Genomic DNA, 16,384 nt, shown 5'->3' with positions numbered 1-16,384 from the left:
AGCTGGCGGTAGCCAGCATTTTTGTAAACAATGGCCGCTGCTGGCTAATTTAGACTCAGATCTTCAGTGCTGGCCATATTTATTAATTTAATTTATTTATTTACAAGATTTGTATACTGTACTCTCTCTCCTATGCTAGGTAGTTCACAATTTAACATATTTCAATATATAAAAACTCACAAAACTCATTGCGTTTACTAAAATCATGACCTGTACTGTCAATATTAAAACACTTGCTATCTCTGTGCACCAGCAATATACATCTGGGTCAGCGGCATTATCTCCTTCCCCTTTTCCACTTCCTCCCAGCAAAGACTCCCCACAAACTTACCTCCAACTCTCCCAGACCCTCTATCTTCCTGAAGACACATTAGGTAGTAACCATTCAAGCTGGCTCCACCACCCTTGGCCTCCAGACCCTCCCCCCATAGAGACTCTCCCTCTCATAGGGCCCTCAAGCCTACTGCAAGAAATTTATGGTGGTCTAGGAATCACAGGGCAGGATCGATCCCTACTTGCTCCTGCCCCTGCTGGCACCAGATTCAAAATGGTGCTACAGTAGGAGTTTGGCTGTCACATAAGGGCCTTTTGCCTTGTATGGCAGCCTGACCCTTAGAGGTAGTAAGTACCATGTGACTTCTACTATGGGTTGTGGGTACCATTTTGAAACCAGTGCTCACAAAAGAAACTGGAGATCACTCTTATGCTACAGTCCTTAGGAAAAGCCGGACTCTTATGCTACAATCCCAGGAAAAGCTGGACATGTCCTCTTTTGTAGAGGACTGTCCAGATGCCCAGATGGACTTTCCAAAACCTGGCAGTTTGTCCAGGTTTTGTAAAGCCCCGACGAGCTCTGGCTGCATCTGGGGAGCCTCTGAGCATGCACGGATAACATCACACACATCCACACATGCTCCAGGCCCTCTAGAGGCAGCCAGTGCTCATCGGGGAAGAAGAGAGGAGGCTTTATGGGGGTTGGGCTGGGGGTGGAACAGGGCAGGGCTGGAGGCAGAACTGGGCGGGGCAATATGTCCATGTTTGCGGCCTAAAATATGGTAACCCTACTTTAGAGCACCACTATTTTCTTGAAGTAAGTCTAGGAGGCCTACAGAAGGGTAGAGGGTGGTGGCTCAAGAAGGAGCAATGGAGGTGGGTGCAGGACTTGAATGCTTACTACCTAATATGTTTTTAGGGGTTGGGAGCTCTGGTTGATTGGGGGTATGTTTGCTGGGGGGGATTTCCAAAGACTGCAGAGGGGTTGTCGGGTAAATTTAGGAAATCAGGCCAAGTGCTTATTCAAAGAGGAGCCTAAAGTCTTTGAATATCAGCCTCTATGTTACTATGGTTTTTTTTTTTACAGACGGCTCTGCTTGGAAACACACCTTTGTAAAAGCCCACCTATATTTGTTACAGAAATAAGCAAAACCATGCAGTACTGGTACCATAAGAGCCAACTTTTCAAAATGATTGGGGTTGCTAAATACAACACAATTAATGCTTCCTGGTCACCATCAAGGAGATCGTTTAATATTGGATGTGCTCAAGCACCCACAGCACCTATGCTGATAACTCAAGTGACTGTATGCTGGCAACCACTTCAGATGGATTGTAATAACCCCTGCCTCTTCCTACTCCTCCCCTCACCATGGGTGCACCCCCTTCCCTTCCCCCATACCTCTAGCTGTTCACCACCGCAAGCAACCACTTCAATGGGCTCCTCCTGACCTCACGAAGAAACACCAAAACACGGTGGGGTGGTCACTGCCAGAAAACAGTCCAACGCCACACAGTGAAGAACCTTGGTACCCCAGAAATCAATAGTAAAACAAGCAAGAAGTGGAGCCGAGTCCTGGACGTTCAGAAGTGAAAATCTATGTTTATTGTTGTATCTTAAAATACAATGCATTACCGTCAAAATCAAACTTTGCAACTGTGGCCAATGTCAATAGTTTACAAAACATAAAAATAGTGTTGTATAAAAAATCAGCAGACCCTGTGTATCAAAGCAATAGACCCTACACGGTCCGTATTTCGGCAACGAGGTTGCCTTCCTCAGGGGTCCTTGGTACAGTGGGCTAGAAGTTAAGCATCCTAATGCATCGTAGAAAGCACTGTTATGCAGTTCCACTTGGTTCCACTTCTTGCTTGTTCTCCTCCTGACCTCATCATCTCTCCTACTGACATCACTTTTGGGTGCCACGCATAGGAAGTGACATCAGAGGGAGAGCCGATGGGGCCGCAAGGAGCACGTTGAAGTTCTTGTTGTTCATGGCGGTGGACAACTAGAGGTACAAGAGACTAGAGGTACAAGGGAAGGGAGCATGTGCACGGCAGGAGGAAGATCAGGGAAGGAACAGGAGGGAGGAGACGAGGGTGGAGGAGGGGTTCCACTGCCCTGGGTGCCTTTCACCCTTGCTACTCCACTGCAACTAGGCCAATCTAGCAGTTGTCCTTGGTCTCTAGGATCTGGACATGCACCTTCTTCTTCCTGTTCTGAGTTGGGGGAGCAGGTGGGTTCATAGCAGGCCTCTTGGGTGACTGGAATAGCTGTGATCAGACTCGCTTCCCGGCCTAGTCGCTTCTTCTCTTCCTCTTGCTGCAGGTTCTTCAGGATGTGCTCTGCACGCTGATGGGAACGGGATACAGCTCTTGCTGAGAATGATTTCTAGGAAAGGCAGATTTTAAGTGACTGAATAAGCCTACAACTACAATGTTTACGGTTCCTTTTAAAAGTCTTCACATCACTCTATATTATATTTTCATAACTCAAAATCTATCAAAGTGCACGCTGGTTTCATTAATAAACACAACATAGTTTACACCTTCAAAGGGCAAGTCTATAACTGCTATGTGCCGTTTGAATACCTAAGGCCGTGTCTCAAACTGTTTTAGCTCTGGCACACTAAATTGAGCAAATGTTTTTCGCAGCACATTATAATTGAAAGTATAAAATTGCAAAACCAACAAAAAATTTAATTTGAGACTTATTTATTTAAAGTTCTTTAAGCTATGTATGGGTAATTGTAACAACAATGCAGATAGACAATAAAGTAGATAGAATAGAATTGCTAAACAATGCAATGGATGTGCTTGTGTTTGAGTGCATATTAACTCAAAACGCAGCTCGAGAGTCGACAAGCAAACATTCATTTCATCATCCACCATCTGCAGCTGTTCTCTTTTTCTTAAAATTTAATTTCTGTCAGAGGTGTTTGCAAAGATAAGAAGATCCAAATGGTAACAAAGCCTTTGTTGCTCAAGTTAGGATAACTACTGTATAAAAAATAAAATAAAACTAAAACTACTTGCCTTTAGTTTTCAAGGACCAATCACGTCAAAGAATGATGCTTGTCTGGATGGCTGTATCCTTAAGCACATAGACGCTCATAACATTGACAGACTCTTGCATATGCTACGTACATGTCATCTATTCTAGTATAGTTTGCAGACGACATGAAGTTATGTCGGGCAATCAGATCACAAAAGGACAGTGAGGAACTACAAAGAGATTTGAGCCAGTTAGAGAAATGGGCAGAGAAATAGCAGATGAAGTTTAATGTAGAAAAATGCAAGGTAATGCATTTGGGCAGAAAGAACAAGGAGTACAAGTATAGCATGTCAGGTGCAACTCTGGGTAAGAGCGAACAAGAAAAGAACCTGGGGGTACTGATAGATAGGACCCTGAAACCGTCTGCACAATGCGCGGCAGCAGCAAAGAAAGCAAATAGAATGTTGGTCATGATAAAGAAAGATCGGAGTAGATTCCAAGTTGATCGGAGAGGATCATAATGCCGCTTTATAGAGCAATGGTCAGACCACACTTGGAATACTGTGTCCAACACTGGTCTCCCTTCCTAAAGAAGGATATAAAACTGCTGGAGAGGGTGCAGAGGTGAGCAACGAAGCTAGTTAAAGGTATGGAGAACTTGAACTACAAAGAACGACTTAAAAAACTGGGACTATTCTCCCTTGAGAAGAGGAGACTGCGAGGGGATCTGATTGAGACTTTTAAAATAATAAAAGGAATCGACAAGATAGAGCAGGATAAAAAGTTATTTATGATGTCAAATGTGATCAAGGCAAGAGGTCATGGACTGAAGCTGAGGGGGGACAAGCCCAGGACAAATGCCAGGAAGTTCTGCTTCACACAACGAGTGGTGGACACCTGGAACGCTCTCGCGGTGGAGGTTGCTGAGGAACCCACCGTTATAGGATTTAAAGGCAAGTTAGATGCACATCTCCTCAAAAGATGCATAGAAGGATACGGGTGACTAAGTTTTCGCCAGGTTACACCTGGCTGGGCCTCTGCGTGAGCGGATCGCCGGACTTGATGGACCTAAGGTCTGATCTGGAGATGGCAGTTCTTATGTTCTTATACTTATAAAGGGAATTTTTAAAAACAAAGTAAAATTCTGGAATCTCTTGTGGCACATCCTGAATATCTTCGGGGCACACCACTGTGCTGTGGCATACAGTTTGAGAGACACTGACCTGAGGGGTTCATTTTCAAAAGAGAAAAACATCCTCCCCAAAATGGCATAAAGAGGCATTTGGATGTTTTTCTTACTAAAACATCCAAATCACTATTATCAAAACCCTTATTTTAGATGGTTTTCTAGGCTGGTTATCCCCCTATTTGTCTAAATTCCAAGGGGGTGGAGTGGGGGGTGAGGGTTAAGGCATGTTTTGAGCAGGCTTAAAACTTGGACGTTTTACAGCGATAATTATTTAACAAAAAATCCAGGGGACCATTTAGACATTTGGGACTAGATCTGTTTTAAAAATGAATAAGGGCCAAAAAGGTGCCCAAACGACCAAACTGTCCAGATGACCACAGGAGGGATTAAGGCATGACCCTCCCCCCTCCCCTTACTCCCCCAGTGGTCACTGACCTCCTCCCACCACTCAAAGATGTGAAAGAAACAATACATTCCAGCTTGTATGACAGCTTCAGGTGGCCACACATCTCAGCAGAGCAGAGAGGCACCCTAGTGGGTACTGCAATGAACGTCACATTAAACAGTCTCAGGCACATCTCACCATAACCTGCTTATATTGTATGGTGATCCCTCCAAAACCCACCCAAAACCTACTATACCTACATAAAGATGACACCTGCAGACATAATGGGTATACAGGTGGTATACAGGTGGGTATAGTAAGTTTTGGGTGGGTTTCGGAGGGCTCACCATACAATATAAGCAGGTTAGTAACATAAATATAGTCTGCCATAGACCATAAAGTCCACCTGGTATCTTCCTAGGTTCCAAATACTGGAGTTGCCATCCAAGCTCATTCCAGCCTATCCAACCATCCCGTTATTTGCAGGATACCTACTGTAAAGTCTGGCCAATAACATCCTCATGTTCCAAGTTACTGGAGATCCTATTGATGCCCCCCTCCCTCCCGCACCCATCCTATACCGAATCACCATGTATAGCAGTGGAACACTTTGGGCTTATGGCATGGCTCTTGAGAGTGAGGCCTTGAAGTAAAAGGGCTACTCAGAGGTAGTCATAGTGACTCTCCTACACTCTAAGAAGCCAGTGACAGTGGAAGCCTATGCCAAGACCTGGAAAATGTTCCAACACTAGTGTGTACAGGAGCAAGTGCAACCACTGAGATCCCCAATGGCTGTATTCTAGCATTCTTGCAAGTGGGTCTTGAGAAGGGTCTGGCGGTTGGTTCCCTCAAAGTGGGGGTAGCAGTGGATAGAGTTTCTTTAGCTTCTCATCCAGATATAGCCAGATTCTTGAAGAGGGCACTGTGGCTGCCTCTCCCGTGTGGTAACCTTTTTCAGCTTGGAATCTTAACATGATTTTGTATAGTCTCACTAAGGCCCCATACAAGCTTTTTCAGCAGGTTTCTCTGATGAATCTGACTGTAAAAATGGTTTTCCTAGTGGCCATCACCTCGGTGCGAAAAGTCTCAAAATTACAGGTGCTCTCATGCAGAGATCCATTCCTCAAGCTTATGGAGGCTGGGGTTACACTCCGTACAGTTCCTTTGGTTTTGCTGAACGTGGTGATGGCTTTCCATGTTAATCATGAAGTGGGGCTTCCCACGTTCCAGACCATGGGTTTGAAGAAAAATGATAAGATACTGGAGTCGCTGGATGTTAGGAGAGTTCTTCTCTGTTACCAAAAAATTACATATGAATTTCGTCTTTTGGATCATCTTTTGTTTTAACAAACACTGGCAAGTGGGGAAAGACCACCTCTAAGGCATCAATCTCCAGATGGTTTGCATGGCGATTGCCCTGTGTACATTGGCTGTGATAAACAGCCGCTGATATCTTTGAAAGCTTACTCCACTAGAAGTGTGGTAGCTTCATGGGAGGAGGCCCAGGTGATAACACCTGAAGAGATTTGTAGGGCAGTTACATGGTCCACCCTCCATAATTTTATGAAATTTTACAGAGTGAACATAGCAGCATGTATGGACAGGCTCATCTATCCCACCCTAGACTCCAGGGATTGCTATCGTACATCCCACTTGTCAAGACTCCTGTACCCTTTGCACCAGAAGCGAAGATTAGGTTCTTACCTTGATAATCTTCTTTCTGGTAGAAGAGTACAGGAGTCTTGACAGCTCGCCTTGTCAGATTTCCATTTATCCTGAAGTTTGCATTTCTGCCTGTCAAAAGTATTTGAAGGTATAAGGAGAAAAAGTTTCCCCTGACCCAAAAGGAGTGAGGGGGAGAGACAGCACAACAAGCACACCTAATAAATTATTAAAGTGAATGGGAAGCCCTCAGTCTCACAAACCGCAGTAGGGAACACAGCCCCCAATGCACCAGCTGTCACAATCATACACCCAGAAGGGTATTACTTGTGAAACATCCTCAGACTATCCCAAGTGAAATTTAATGTAGAGTGACTAGTGCACAAACTAATGTGCTAAAAGTGAAAATTTCTAAATAATAAAGAAACAATAAACTGGTAGGACTGTCTCTGCCCCTCACCTAAGGATACAGCAGCGGCCAAAATCATCCAGGCCAAACTAAATCACAAGCTGAACATGAAAAATAGTGTGGTACTTAGCTTCTCCAAAACTATCCAGAGTAAGAAATGTGTAGCCAGCATATGTTAAATCCATCCAACAGGGCTCCTTTTCGAGGGGATAACCCTCTTCCTCAGGAACCAGCTCTGCTATCACTATTGCTAAAAAGTATTTGAAAAGCATTGTAACTACTCAATTGTACAGTTATAGGAGTATCTCTAAGTACTCCTTCCGATGTAGTAAACTAACAATATGCAAAAAGATGACATTTTAGTTTGATTTTGAATATGTTCAGAGAGGAAACATAACGCACCAACATGTTACTTACAGACTGATCCTCATTGATGGGGTCCTGCACACTCCCAGTGCTTTGTGGAACCCAGGGCGGATCAAACATTGGCACTGATGGCATTCCCAATATGGGAGATGGAAGAGTAAAGTTTATACTGGGAGGAGGGATCTATGAAAAACATAAAAAAATGGTCTTATCAGTTAAACTACAAAAAGAAATCACAAATTGTAACCAAAGATGTAGTTTCCTAAGTCAGTGGCATTCTCTTCTAGACTTTGTGGGCCACAAATGGGTCAAAGTTTCATAATATCCCTAGACAATCAATATACATGAGCTAGATATGTATACATGAATCCATCCCCTCTTTAAGATACATTAATACTAGGCGCACTAGCATTTTTTTCTGTCACGGCCCCTACCATCTGGAATTCAGCACCAAATTATATAAGAGAAATTACATCCCTTGATAAATTTAAAAGTAACTTGAAGGCTCTTCTTTTTAAAGACGCATATGGTGTATAATAGTCCTTTCAAGGACGGTAATGGAAATCTGTTCGTTGCTATCTTTTAATCATTTTAGCTTACTTTACATAATTCTAGACTTTTTATACTTTGTTCCCCTTCCTTTTGTCTTGATCCCTCTTCCCCTCTCTTTCTCTTCATACAAATTGTATTTCTGCCCTTCTCCATCTTGTATCGGTAAGTTTATGTTCGTCTGTGCGTTTGTTTGTAGCATTGTTTGTAATTTGTTTTTAATGTACATTTTTTATTATACTCTTGTTTTTATATTATGTAAAACCGCTCTGAATTTTTCATAAGGCGGTTTATCAAATTTTTAAATAAACCTGATTAGGGGTATCCTGAAAACACAGCCTCTGTGCAGAATTTGAGCAGTAGAATGAATACCATTGTACTAAGGCCTTGGTCTTCAGTCCTAGTCCTTGAAGGCCACCAATGGGTCAGGTTTTTCAGGATATTCCTAATGAATGTGCATTAGAGAGATTTGCATACAATAAAGGTAGTAAGCATGAAAATCTCTCTCATGCATATTCATGAGGGATCCTGAAAACCTGACCCATTGGTGACTCTAAAGGATTGGAAGTGAAGACTAAGGTCCTAAGAAGTTATTTTAAACAGGCACGACGTTGTACCCTTTAGCATTTTAGCTAAAGAGAGGCCAACAAGAATGCTGAATATACTAGAGACTGTGGATCTGATAGTCAAAATGATTTAAGTGGGCAGGAGAGGATTCTTCCAGTTTAAATTGTGCTGAGTGGGCTATTTGTCAACCTTCAAAACCAATAAACAGGGTAGGATAACTGAATAATGGCTCTGACTATTCCAGCACAATCCAGGCAATGCCAGGAATAGGGTTTGAGCCGGCCCAGCTATGTTAATACCAGCACTGAATATTGGCTAGCACCTGCATAACATCTGAGTCTGCCAATGAACTGGATAAGAACATAACTGTTGCCTTACTGGGATAAACAAAAGGCCCATCAAGTCCAGCATCCTGCTTCTAACAGTGGCCAATCCAGGTCACAAGTACCTAGCAGATCCCAAATGAGATTTTATGTTGCTTATCCTAGAAACAAGCAGTAGATTTACCTAAGTCCATCTTAACAATGGCTTAAGGAAAGTATCCAAACCTTTTTTAAACCCTTCTAAGCTAACTGCTTTTACTACATTCTATGGCAATGAATTCCAGAGTTTAATTACTCATTGAGGGAAAAAATATTTTCTCTGATTTGTTTTAAATTTACTACTTAGTAGCTTCAATGTGCGCCTCCTAGTCCTCGTATTTTTGGAAAGAGTAAACAAGCAATTCAAGTCTATCCATTCCACTCCAATCAGTATTTTATAGATCTCTATCAAATCTCCTGTCAGCTAGCTTCTTTAGCCTTTCCTCATCGGGAAGTTATACTGTCTTCTTTATCATTTCCTTTATCAGTACCTTTTCTAATTCTGATATATCTTTTTTTGAGATGCGGTGACAAGAATCACAAACAGGTATTTGAGGTGTGGTTGCATTATAATCTCATTTTTTTTTCCATTCCATTCCTAATAATTCCTAACATTCTATTTGCTTTCTTAGCCACTGCAGCACACTAAACAGAGGGTTCAAAATATTATCAATGACAACACCTAGATCTTTTTCCTCATGCTCAGACAAGGCCTGGCTTTGAATGTACAGGCTTAATTTAGCTGGCATTGATTAGCATTTTTAAAAATGCTAACCGCTACTGGCTGAATATTGGGCCCTGTATTTCTGAGGTATGCATAAAGAAAGATGTACAGATTGGGTCTCCATTCTACACCACCCACCTTAAAAATCTGCTGAGCTCCTTCCTCCATCCTTGGCCAGACTTGATACCTAAATCGCCAGAGTGTATGGAATTTTAGGATAGCGTTCAGTCTCTGCACTGTTTCTGGGTGTTGAAATTCGGACATTAGCATATCGGATACAGCATCAGGTACTTTAACTGCACATAGCAGGAACATGGCAGCTGCATAACAAGAAAATTAATTGGTCATATTCTTTATTTTTTTTTTTTCAAAATTAATTAACCTAGAATTAGATACATGTACTAAAAATTTGTGAAAACATATGGGATATTGTATTTAATAGCTCCATGGACTCTATGGGATTTGTTTAGTAACCTGCAATATGTAGCAGTGACTAGATCCTATTGCTACTAATGGGAGTGACATTAAATGATACTCATTATCATGTGTTGCAAAGAGAAAACAGCAGACAACTAGAATTTCAGTTAAGAACATAAGAGCTGTCATATTAGCACAGAACTCAGGTCCATCTAGCCCAGTTTCCAACAGTGGACATACTAGGTCACAAGTACCTGGCAAGATCCCAAGGAGTAAAACAGATTTTATACTGCTTATCCTAGGAATAAGCAGTGGATTTCTCCACATCCATCTTAATAATGGCTTATGACCTTCTCCTTTAGGAAGTTATCTAAACCTTTTTAAAATCCTGCTAAGCTAACTGCTTCCACCACATTCTCCAGCAATGTATTCCAGAGTTTAATTACATGTTGCGTGAATAAATATTTTCTCTTATCAAGATGTCCTGGGGAGGGTTCCCTACTTTAATACAAAAACTTTGAATTCATAAGGTGATTTGGGTGGGGAGGGGATTGGAGATTGCTTTTGAGCTCTTTTTGCGATTGTTCACAACTGTATGATTGAAAGATTTGTAGCCATTTGCTTGTTTTTTGGTTTGCTTATGTTCAATTTGTGGCCTTTGTATTTTGGAAAATTTAATAAACATTTATATATATATATATAAAGATGTCCTGGATGAGATGCAGAATACTAAGGCCCAGATTCTCTAAATGGTGGCTTTGTTGGCAGCAGCCTTAAAAGCGACCGCTGATTGCATGCCAATCACTTGATGGTACCATTTAGAGAATTGCGCCTTTGGGAAAGATAGGTGCCGGAAATATAGGTCAGGGTTTTCAAGGCCTACATTTCCAGCACCTACCTTTGATGTGAATCACGCCTACTGAGGCGCTTTATAGTGTCTATTACTTCTGGCTTTAGCCACGCCTACAGTGGCATTAGGCATCATAAAATGCCTCTATAGGAGTGATTTTGGCATTGTTTTTTAGGTGCCGGTAGGCACCTTGAAAAGTCTTTTAAAAGATCTTTTACATAGTGTGTTGCACTTAACATAGGCGCTGGTAGGGCACCTACTGTTGTCTAAGTTAAGGTACCATTTACAGAATATGGCCTAAGAGCAGAAACTAGGACCAGCACAATTTCCAAGCTGTGAGGGCTAGACAGCTCTTCTTTTGAATGATTAGTGCTGACAACCAGCGTGGTTTGTGAGGAACTGGACTGCAAGGTTCTGGAGAAGAGGGAACTAGTCACGAGTCTGCTGGTGTTGAGCCGCCTTATGGACCATTTAGAAGAAGATAAGTTCCAAGCTTGATTGTTTAGCTGTATTAATATAAGCTGTAATTGTACCTAAGGCGGTGGGACCTGATAGTGCTGTGATGGTCCCGTCGGCAACCCGTGTTGGTGTATATTAGTTCTGCCCGATTCAGGAAAAAAAATTTCGATTCGATTCGATTCAGCCTACTGAATTGGTTTTTCGATTTGATTCGATTTGATTTTCCTGCCCAATTGGGTGTTTTTTTTCAAACATCCTGGTGGGTTTATTTTATAGCCTCTTCACCCCCTTTGCCTTCTCCTAACCACACTGGCGCTGTGGTGTAAACAAAATAAACAAACAAAAAACACTTTTCCTCTCTCTCTTAAATCCTAGTCCACGTTTGTGGTCTAACACCAGCTCTGGCAGGATACACGTTTCAAATCTGACATATTGTAATAACAAAATGGAAAATAAAATTAGTTTTTCAACCTTTTGTTGTCTGGTCATTATTCAAATCTTGTTGGTCCCAAGCTCTGGTTGTCTTCTGATAACTTGCTTGCCAGGGTCTCCTTCTTTCTTCTTTCTGCATGCTAACCATCCATCTGCCATCTCTGTCCTCCCCTTCTGTTTCCCTTCCCTCCCCCCGGAGGTCTGGCTTCATTCTTGTTTTTCATCTCCATCCACAGATCCACCTTTTCTTAACTACCCTTTCATCCAGCATCTCTCCCTCCTTCCCCACCACCCCAGGGTCAATCATCTCTCTTTTTCTTTTCCCAGCTACCCTCCTATCCAGTATCTCTATCCTCCCTCCACACCATCCCTTGTGCCAACTTCTCTCCCTTTCTGTTCCTTCCCTCCCTAAATCCCATTGTCCATCATCTCTCTCCCTCTCCTCTATTTTTAGGCCCATTATTTCTTCCCCCCCCCAAAGTCTGGCGTATGCACGTCTCTGTGAACTCCCTCCTTCCCTCCCTCCGTGTACTTCTACACCAGGGCTCCCTTCACTGAAGGTCTTTCCCCCCCTGAAGGCCTGCACCTACCTCCTGAAGGCCTGTACCTCCATCCCTGAAGGCCTGTCCCCCCCTTGAAGGCCTGCCTGTTTCCTCCTGAAGGCCTATGCCACCATCCCTGGCCTGTCCCCTCTTTGAAGGCCTGTCCCCTCCCCTTAAAGGTCTGCACCCCCCCTTAAAATCCAGTTCACCCCTTAAAGGCCTGCACCCCCCCAAGGCCTGTCCCAACGAAGGACTGCCCCCCTCCCTGAAGGACTGCCTGTCCCCCCTGAAGGCCTATGCACCATCTCTGGCCTGTCCCACCCCTCTTAAAGGCCTATTCCCCCCTTGAAGGCCTGTACCCCCCAAGGCCTGTCCCACCCCCTGAAGGACTGCCCCCCAAAAGACTGCCCTACCGAAGGACTGCTCCCTCCCTAAAGACTGCGCACCCCCCCAGGAAGGCCTCCGTGTTGCCCCTAGCCTCCTCGCACCGCTTACCTTATTGCTGAGCCTGCAGCTGAAGATCGCAGTTACAGCATCTTTGCAGTGCTCTGAGCTGTTTCCTCTGCTGCGGTCCTGCCCCTCCTTTGACGTCAGAGGCAGGATCACGGTGGAGGAAACAGCTTAAAGCATAAAGACGCTGTAACCGCGATCTTCGGCTGCAGGCTCAAGCAATAAGGTAAACAGTTCGGGGAGGCCAGGGGGAACATGGAGGCCTTCCCGGGAGGGTGCGCAGTCTTTCGGGGGGGGGGGGCAGTCCTTCGGGGAGGCCAGGAAGGAAGCCGGACAGCAGCACTTCCCGACTGACCCTCCCTCCTTGCCCTCTAAAACAGGTGCAGCAGGGCCAGCCAGCAAGAGCAGCGCTGCTGCTCCTGCTTTAGGGGGCGAGGGGAGAGGGTCCGAATCGGGAAGCTGATTTTTTAAAAATTTAAATCGATTTAAATCGATTCACCCGAAGTGAATCGGTGAACCGATTCGAATCATAAATCAGGCAGCACTAGTGTATATCACTTTTAAACACACGCGGTTGTGGGTCTGAGCACTTCACAAATTGTTTTTTTTACATAGTTTCCCAATAGAGAATAAGTGACAGAAGGAACTGTGATTTGAGTGGTAGCGATGCTCCATTGTAGCCATGTACCCCAGCATTTGTATGCCCTGACCATCATTTTGGGCACTGATTGTATGGTGCAAAACATACTCTGAGCATTTACACCAGGTTTTAATTGGCGTGGTTTATAGAATAGTGCTAAGCACATTTTTTTTAAGCCAATTTTTTTCAGCATTAAATCTGGCTCTAAATAGCCTTGTTTGTGAAGGTATACAACTGCCATCATAAGGCACTTTAAGAATATCTTGAATTAAACATGGAATGTTTGGGATATAGTAACGCATTCAAAATGGTGTGGAGCCCATTGACTGCATTTATTGAGTCACAATAACTGTCATGTACCTTTCCTTTTATTTGACTTCCTTACACATCCAGGGTGGGTGGGTGGGGAAAGGGGAATGTATTATTGTTTGCTATACTTAATTATCTATATTATTGATATTAAATATGCACTTCTTCTATTAATTATAGAGGAGGGGGGAGAAAATGATTGTTTTTTTTAAGTATTTGTGTATTTAAAGTGTGTTCTGTGTAGTGTTTATGTTTAAATTCATTGTATGGCACTGTTAACATTTGAAAATTAATAAAGATTTATAAAAAAAATTTAAAAAAGAATATCTTGGAGATTGATAAAAGGACTTTGTACTGGAAGTGTGGATTGAAGAATATATTTGAAGTACTGTACTTATAGAAAGGGCGGATTGGAATGTGTGTGTATATACAAATTTAAGACTAAGGGTACACATTCAATTTCTTTTGATGTGCAGAGGAAAAATGGAGAGTAGAGTGGTCAATTGAACATCTCCTTGAAAAGGTAACAGTTGAGGTCAATAAGAATGATTACAGAGATAAATCTTCTGTCATTTTTGAAATAAGAAACTATTTTGAGCAGAAACCTGTGGTGGCTTTGACTTAGAGAGAGAAGTAGGTGGCCTGCCTCCTGCAACATATTGAGATAGATAGAAGGAGGTTTGGTCCCTGGTAGAGGTTGATCCAGGGGACCTCAGGTGAATCTGAGATGATATCCATCCTGGATAAGAGAAAGGACTCAAGTGTCTGATGAGATTTTCTACTACGCAAATTAAACTCTGCCTTCCATAGGTAGGATGGGATGAATGGAGGCAAGTACATAGTCAAAAGGAAGGCTGCTGCTTAAGTTGGGAAGGAATAGCCTGTCCTTGAGCTTGTGTAGAAAGAGCAAGTGAGAAAACATGCACTTTGTAGAAGAAGGTATGCATGTATCTAATATAATAAAACCCTAAGCGTGCATGCACACTGTTACCTGCGTGTTCCGTTTTTCGTGAGCTGTAGGTCTCCGGCAGGTAGGAGTGCGCATGCGCGCTTAGGGTTCTGTTTTCTGTGCTGTTGTTCGGTCTGGCCTGTTCCCTGCTCGCCTTGCCGTACTGTATTTTTAAGTTGAAAGACGCGGCGGACTTCCAACGCAGGTGGGGATCATGAGAGGAGCCGCCGCTGCGTCTTTCAATTAAAAATTACACTGTGGCAAGGCACGCAGGGAGGCCAGACCGAAGCTTCAAAAATCCCAAAGGTGAGCAAATCCACTGCCCGACAGAGGGCTCCATTTTGAAGCTGTGGCTCTCATTGAACTGCCAGTTGGCTGGCTCCCTTGCCGGAGTTATTTTTCAGTTTACAGGTGCCACGTCGGCTCCTCTCACGAGCCGCACCTGCGTCAGAGATGACTTCCGATGCAGGTGGGGATCATTAGCGGAGCCACCGCGGCACCTTTAAACTTAAAATTAACTCCAGCAAGAGAGCCGGCCAGACAGCGGGAAGAGTAGGGGGGATGGAGAAATCCTGCTGCTGCACAGGGAAATGGAGGGGGAGGGAATGCTGTGGCTGCTGCACAGGGAAGTGGGGGGGAGGGAAAAAATGCTACAGCACAGGGAAATAGAGGGGGAGGGAATGCTGCGGCTGCTGCATAGGGAAGTGGGAGGAGGGAAAAAATTGCTACTGCACAGGGAAATGGAGGGGGAGGGAATGCCGCGGCTGCTGCACAGGGAAGTGGGGGGATGGAAACAAATGCTACTGCACAGGGAAATGGAGGGGGAGGGGATGCTGCTTTGACTTTTGCACAGGAAAGTGGGGGGGAGGGAAAAATGCTACTGCCAGGGAAATGGAGGGGGAGGGAATGCTGTGGCTGATGCACAGGGAAGTGAGGGGGGGAAGGAAACAAATGCTACTGCACAGGGAAATGGAGGGGAGGGGATGCTGCTTTGGCTTTTGCACAGGGAAGTGGGGGGAGAGGGAAAAAATTCTGCTGCACAATGAAATAGAGGGGGAGAGAATGCTGCTTCGGCTTCTCCACAGGGAAGTGGGAGGGAGGGAAAAAATGCTACTACATAGGGAAATGGAGGGGGAGGGAATGCTGCTTCAGCTTCTCCACATGGAAGTGGGGGGGGAGGAAATGCTGCTGCACAGGGAAATGGAGGGAAAGGGAATGCTGCAGCTGCTGCACAGAGAAGTAGGGAGGGAGACAGAAAAAAAGGAAGAAAGACACAGGGGCAGGGAGAGAGACAGAAAGACAGACAGACAAAGGGGGCCAGGGAGTGAGACAGACAGAAAGAAAGACAGTGGGAGGGAGAGAGACAGAAAGAAAAAGACAGGGGTAGGGAGAGAGACAGAAAGAAAGACAGACATATATTCTAGCACCCGTTAATGTAATGGGCTTAAAGACTAGTTGCACCATAAAGAGTTGGTGAGAGCTTGGTATTCTATGGGGAGATCATCTTGTAGACAGCATAGCATCCTGAAAAACATCTTCTCCAAATGATCCAGGAATCCTTTCATTAGCTTTTATCATTACACTACTCCCTCAGTATTCATGGGGATTAGAGGCAGAGCCGGCCCGCAAATATTGAAAATTCGCGAGTAACTTTTGGGCTGACTCTGACCAACCCCTGCCTCCCTCCCGCCTTCCCCCCGACATCCCAGCTCTTACTTGGTGGTCTAGCGATCTTTCGGGGCAGGAGTGATCTTCTTACGCTCCTGCCCCGTGCAGATCACTCATCCAAAATGGCTGCCGTGAGTTCCCATAGTCTCTCGAGACTATGATGGGAACTCATGGCAGCCATTTTGGA

General features: G+C 44.1%; 1 protein-coding gene across 1 annotated transcript in view; it reads right to left on the bottom strand.

Annotated features, from left to right (window-relative positions):
- The window catches only part of UNC80 (unc-80 homolog, NALCN channel complex subunit), a 392,207-nt gene that overhangs the window by 161,172 nt on the left and 214,651 nt on the right, over positions 1 to 16,384 (bottom strand). Inside the window, 3 exon segments of the mRNA XM_033945805.1 lie at positions 2,479 to 2,665; positions 7,331 to 7,462; positions 9,620 to 9,801. Of these exon segments, the coding sequence (XP_033801696.1) occupies positions 2,479 to 2,665; positions 7,331 to 7,462; positions 9,620 to 9,801 (501 nt within the window).

The sequence above is a fragment of the Geotrypetes seraphini genome, chromosome 5 (assembly GCF_902459505.1).
Source record: "Geotrypetes seraphini chromosome 5, aGeoSer1.1, whole genome shotgun sequence".
Classification (NCBI taxonomy): domain Eukaryota; kingdom Metazoa; phylum Chordata; class Amphibia; order Gymnophiona; family Dermophiidae; genus Geotrypetes; species Geotrypetes seraphini.
The sequence above is the reverse complement of the archived record's forward strand: the minus strand, read 5'-3'. Positions and strand labels throughout refer to the sequence as shown.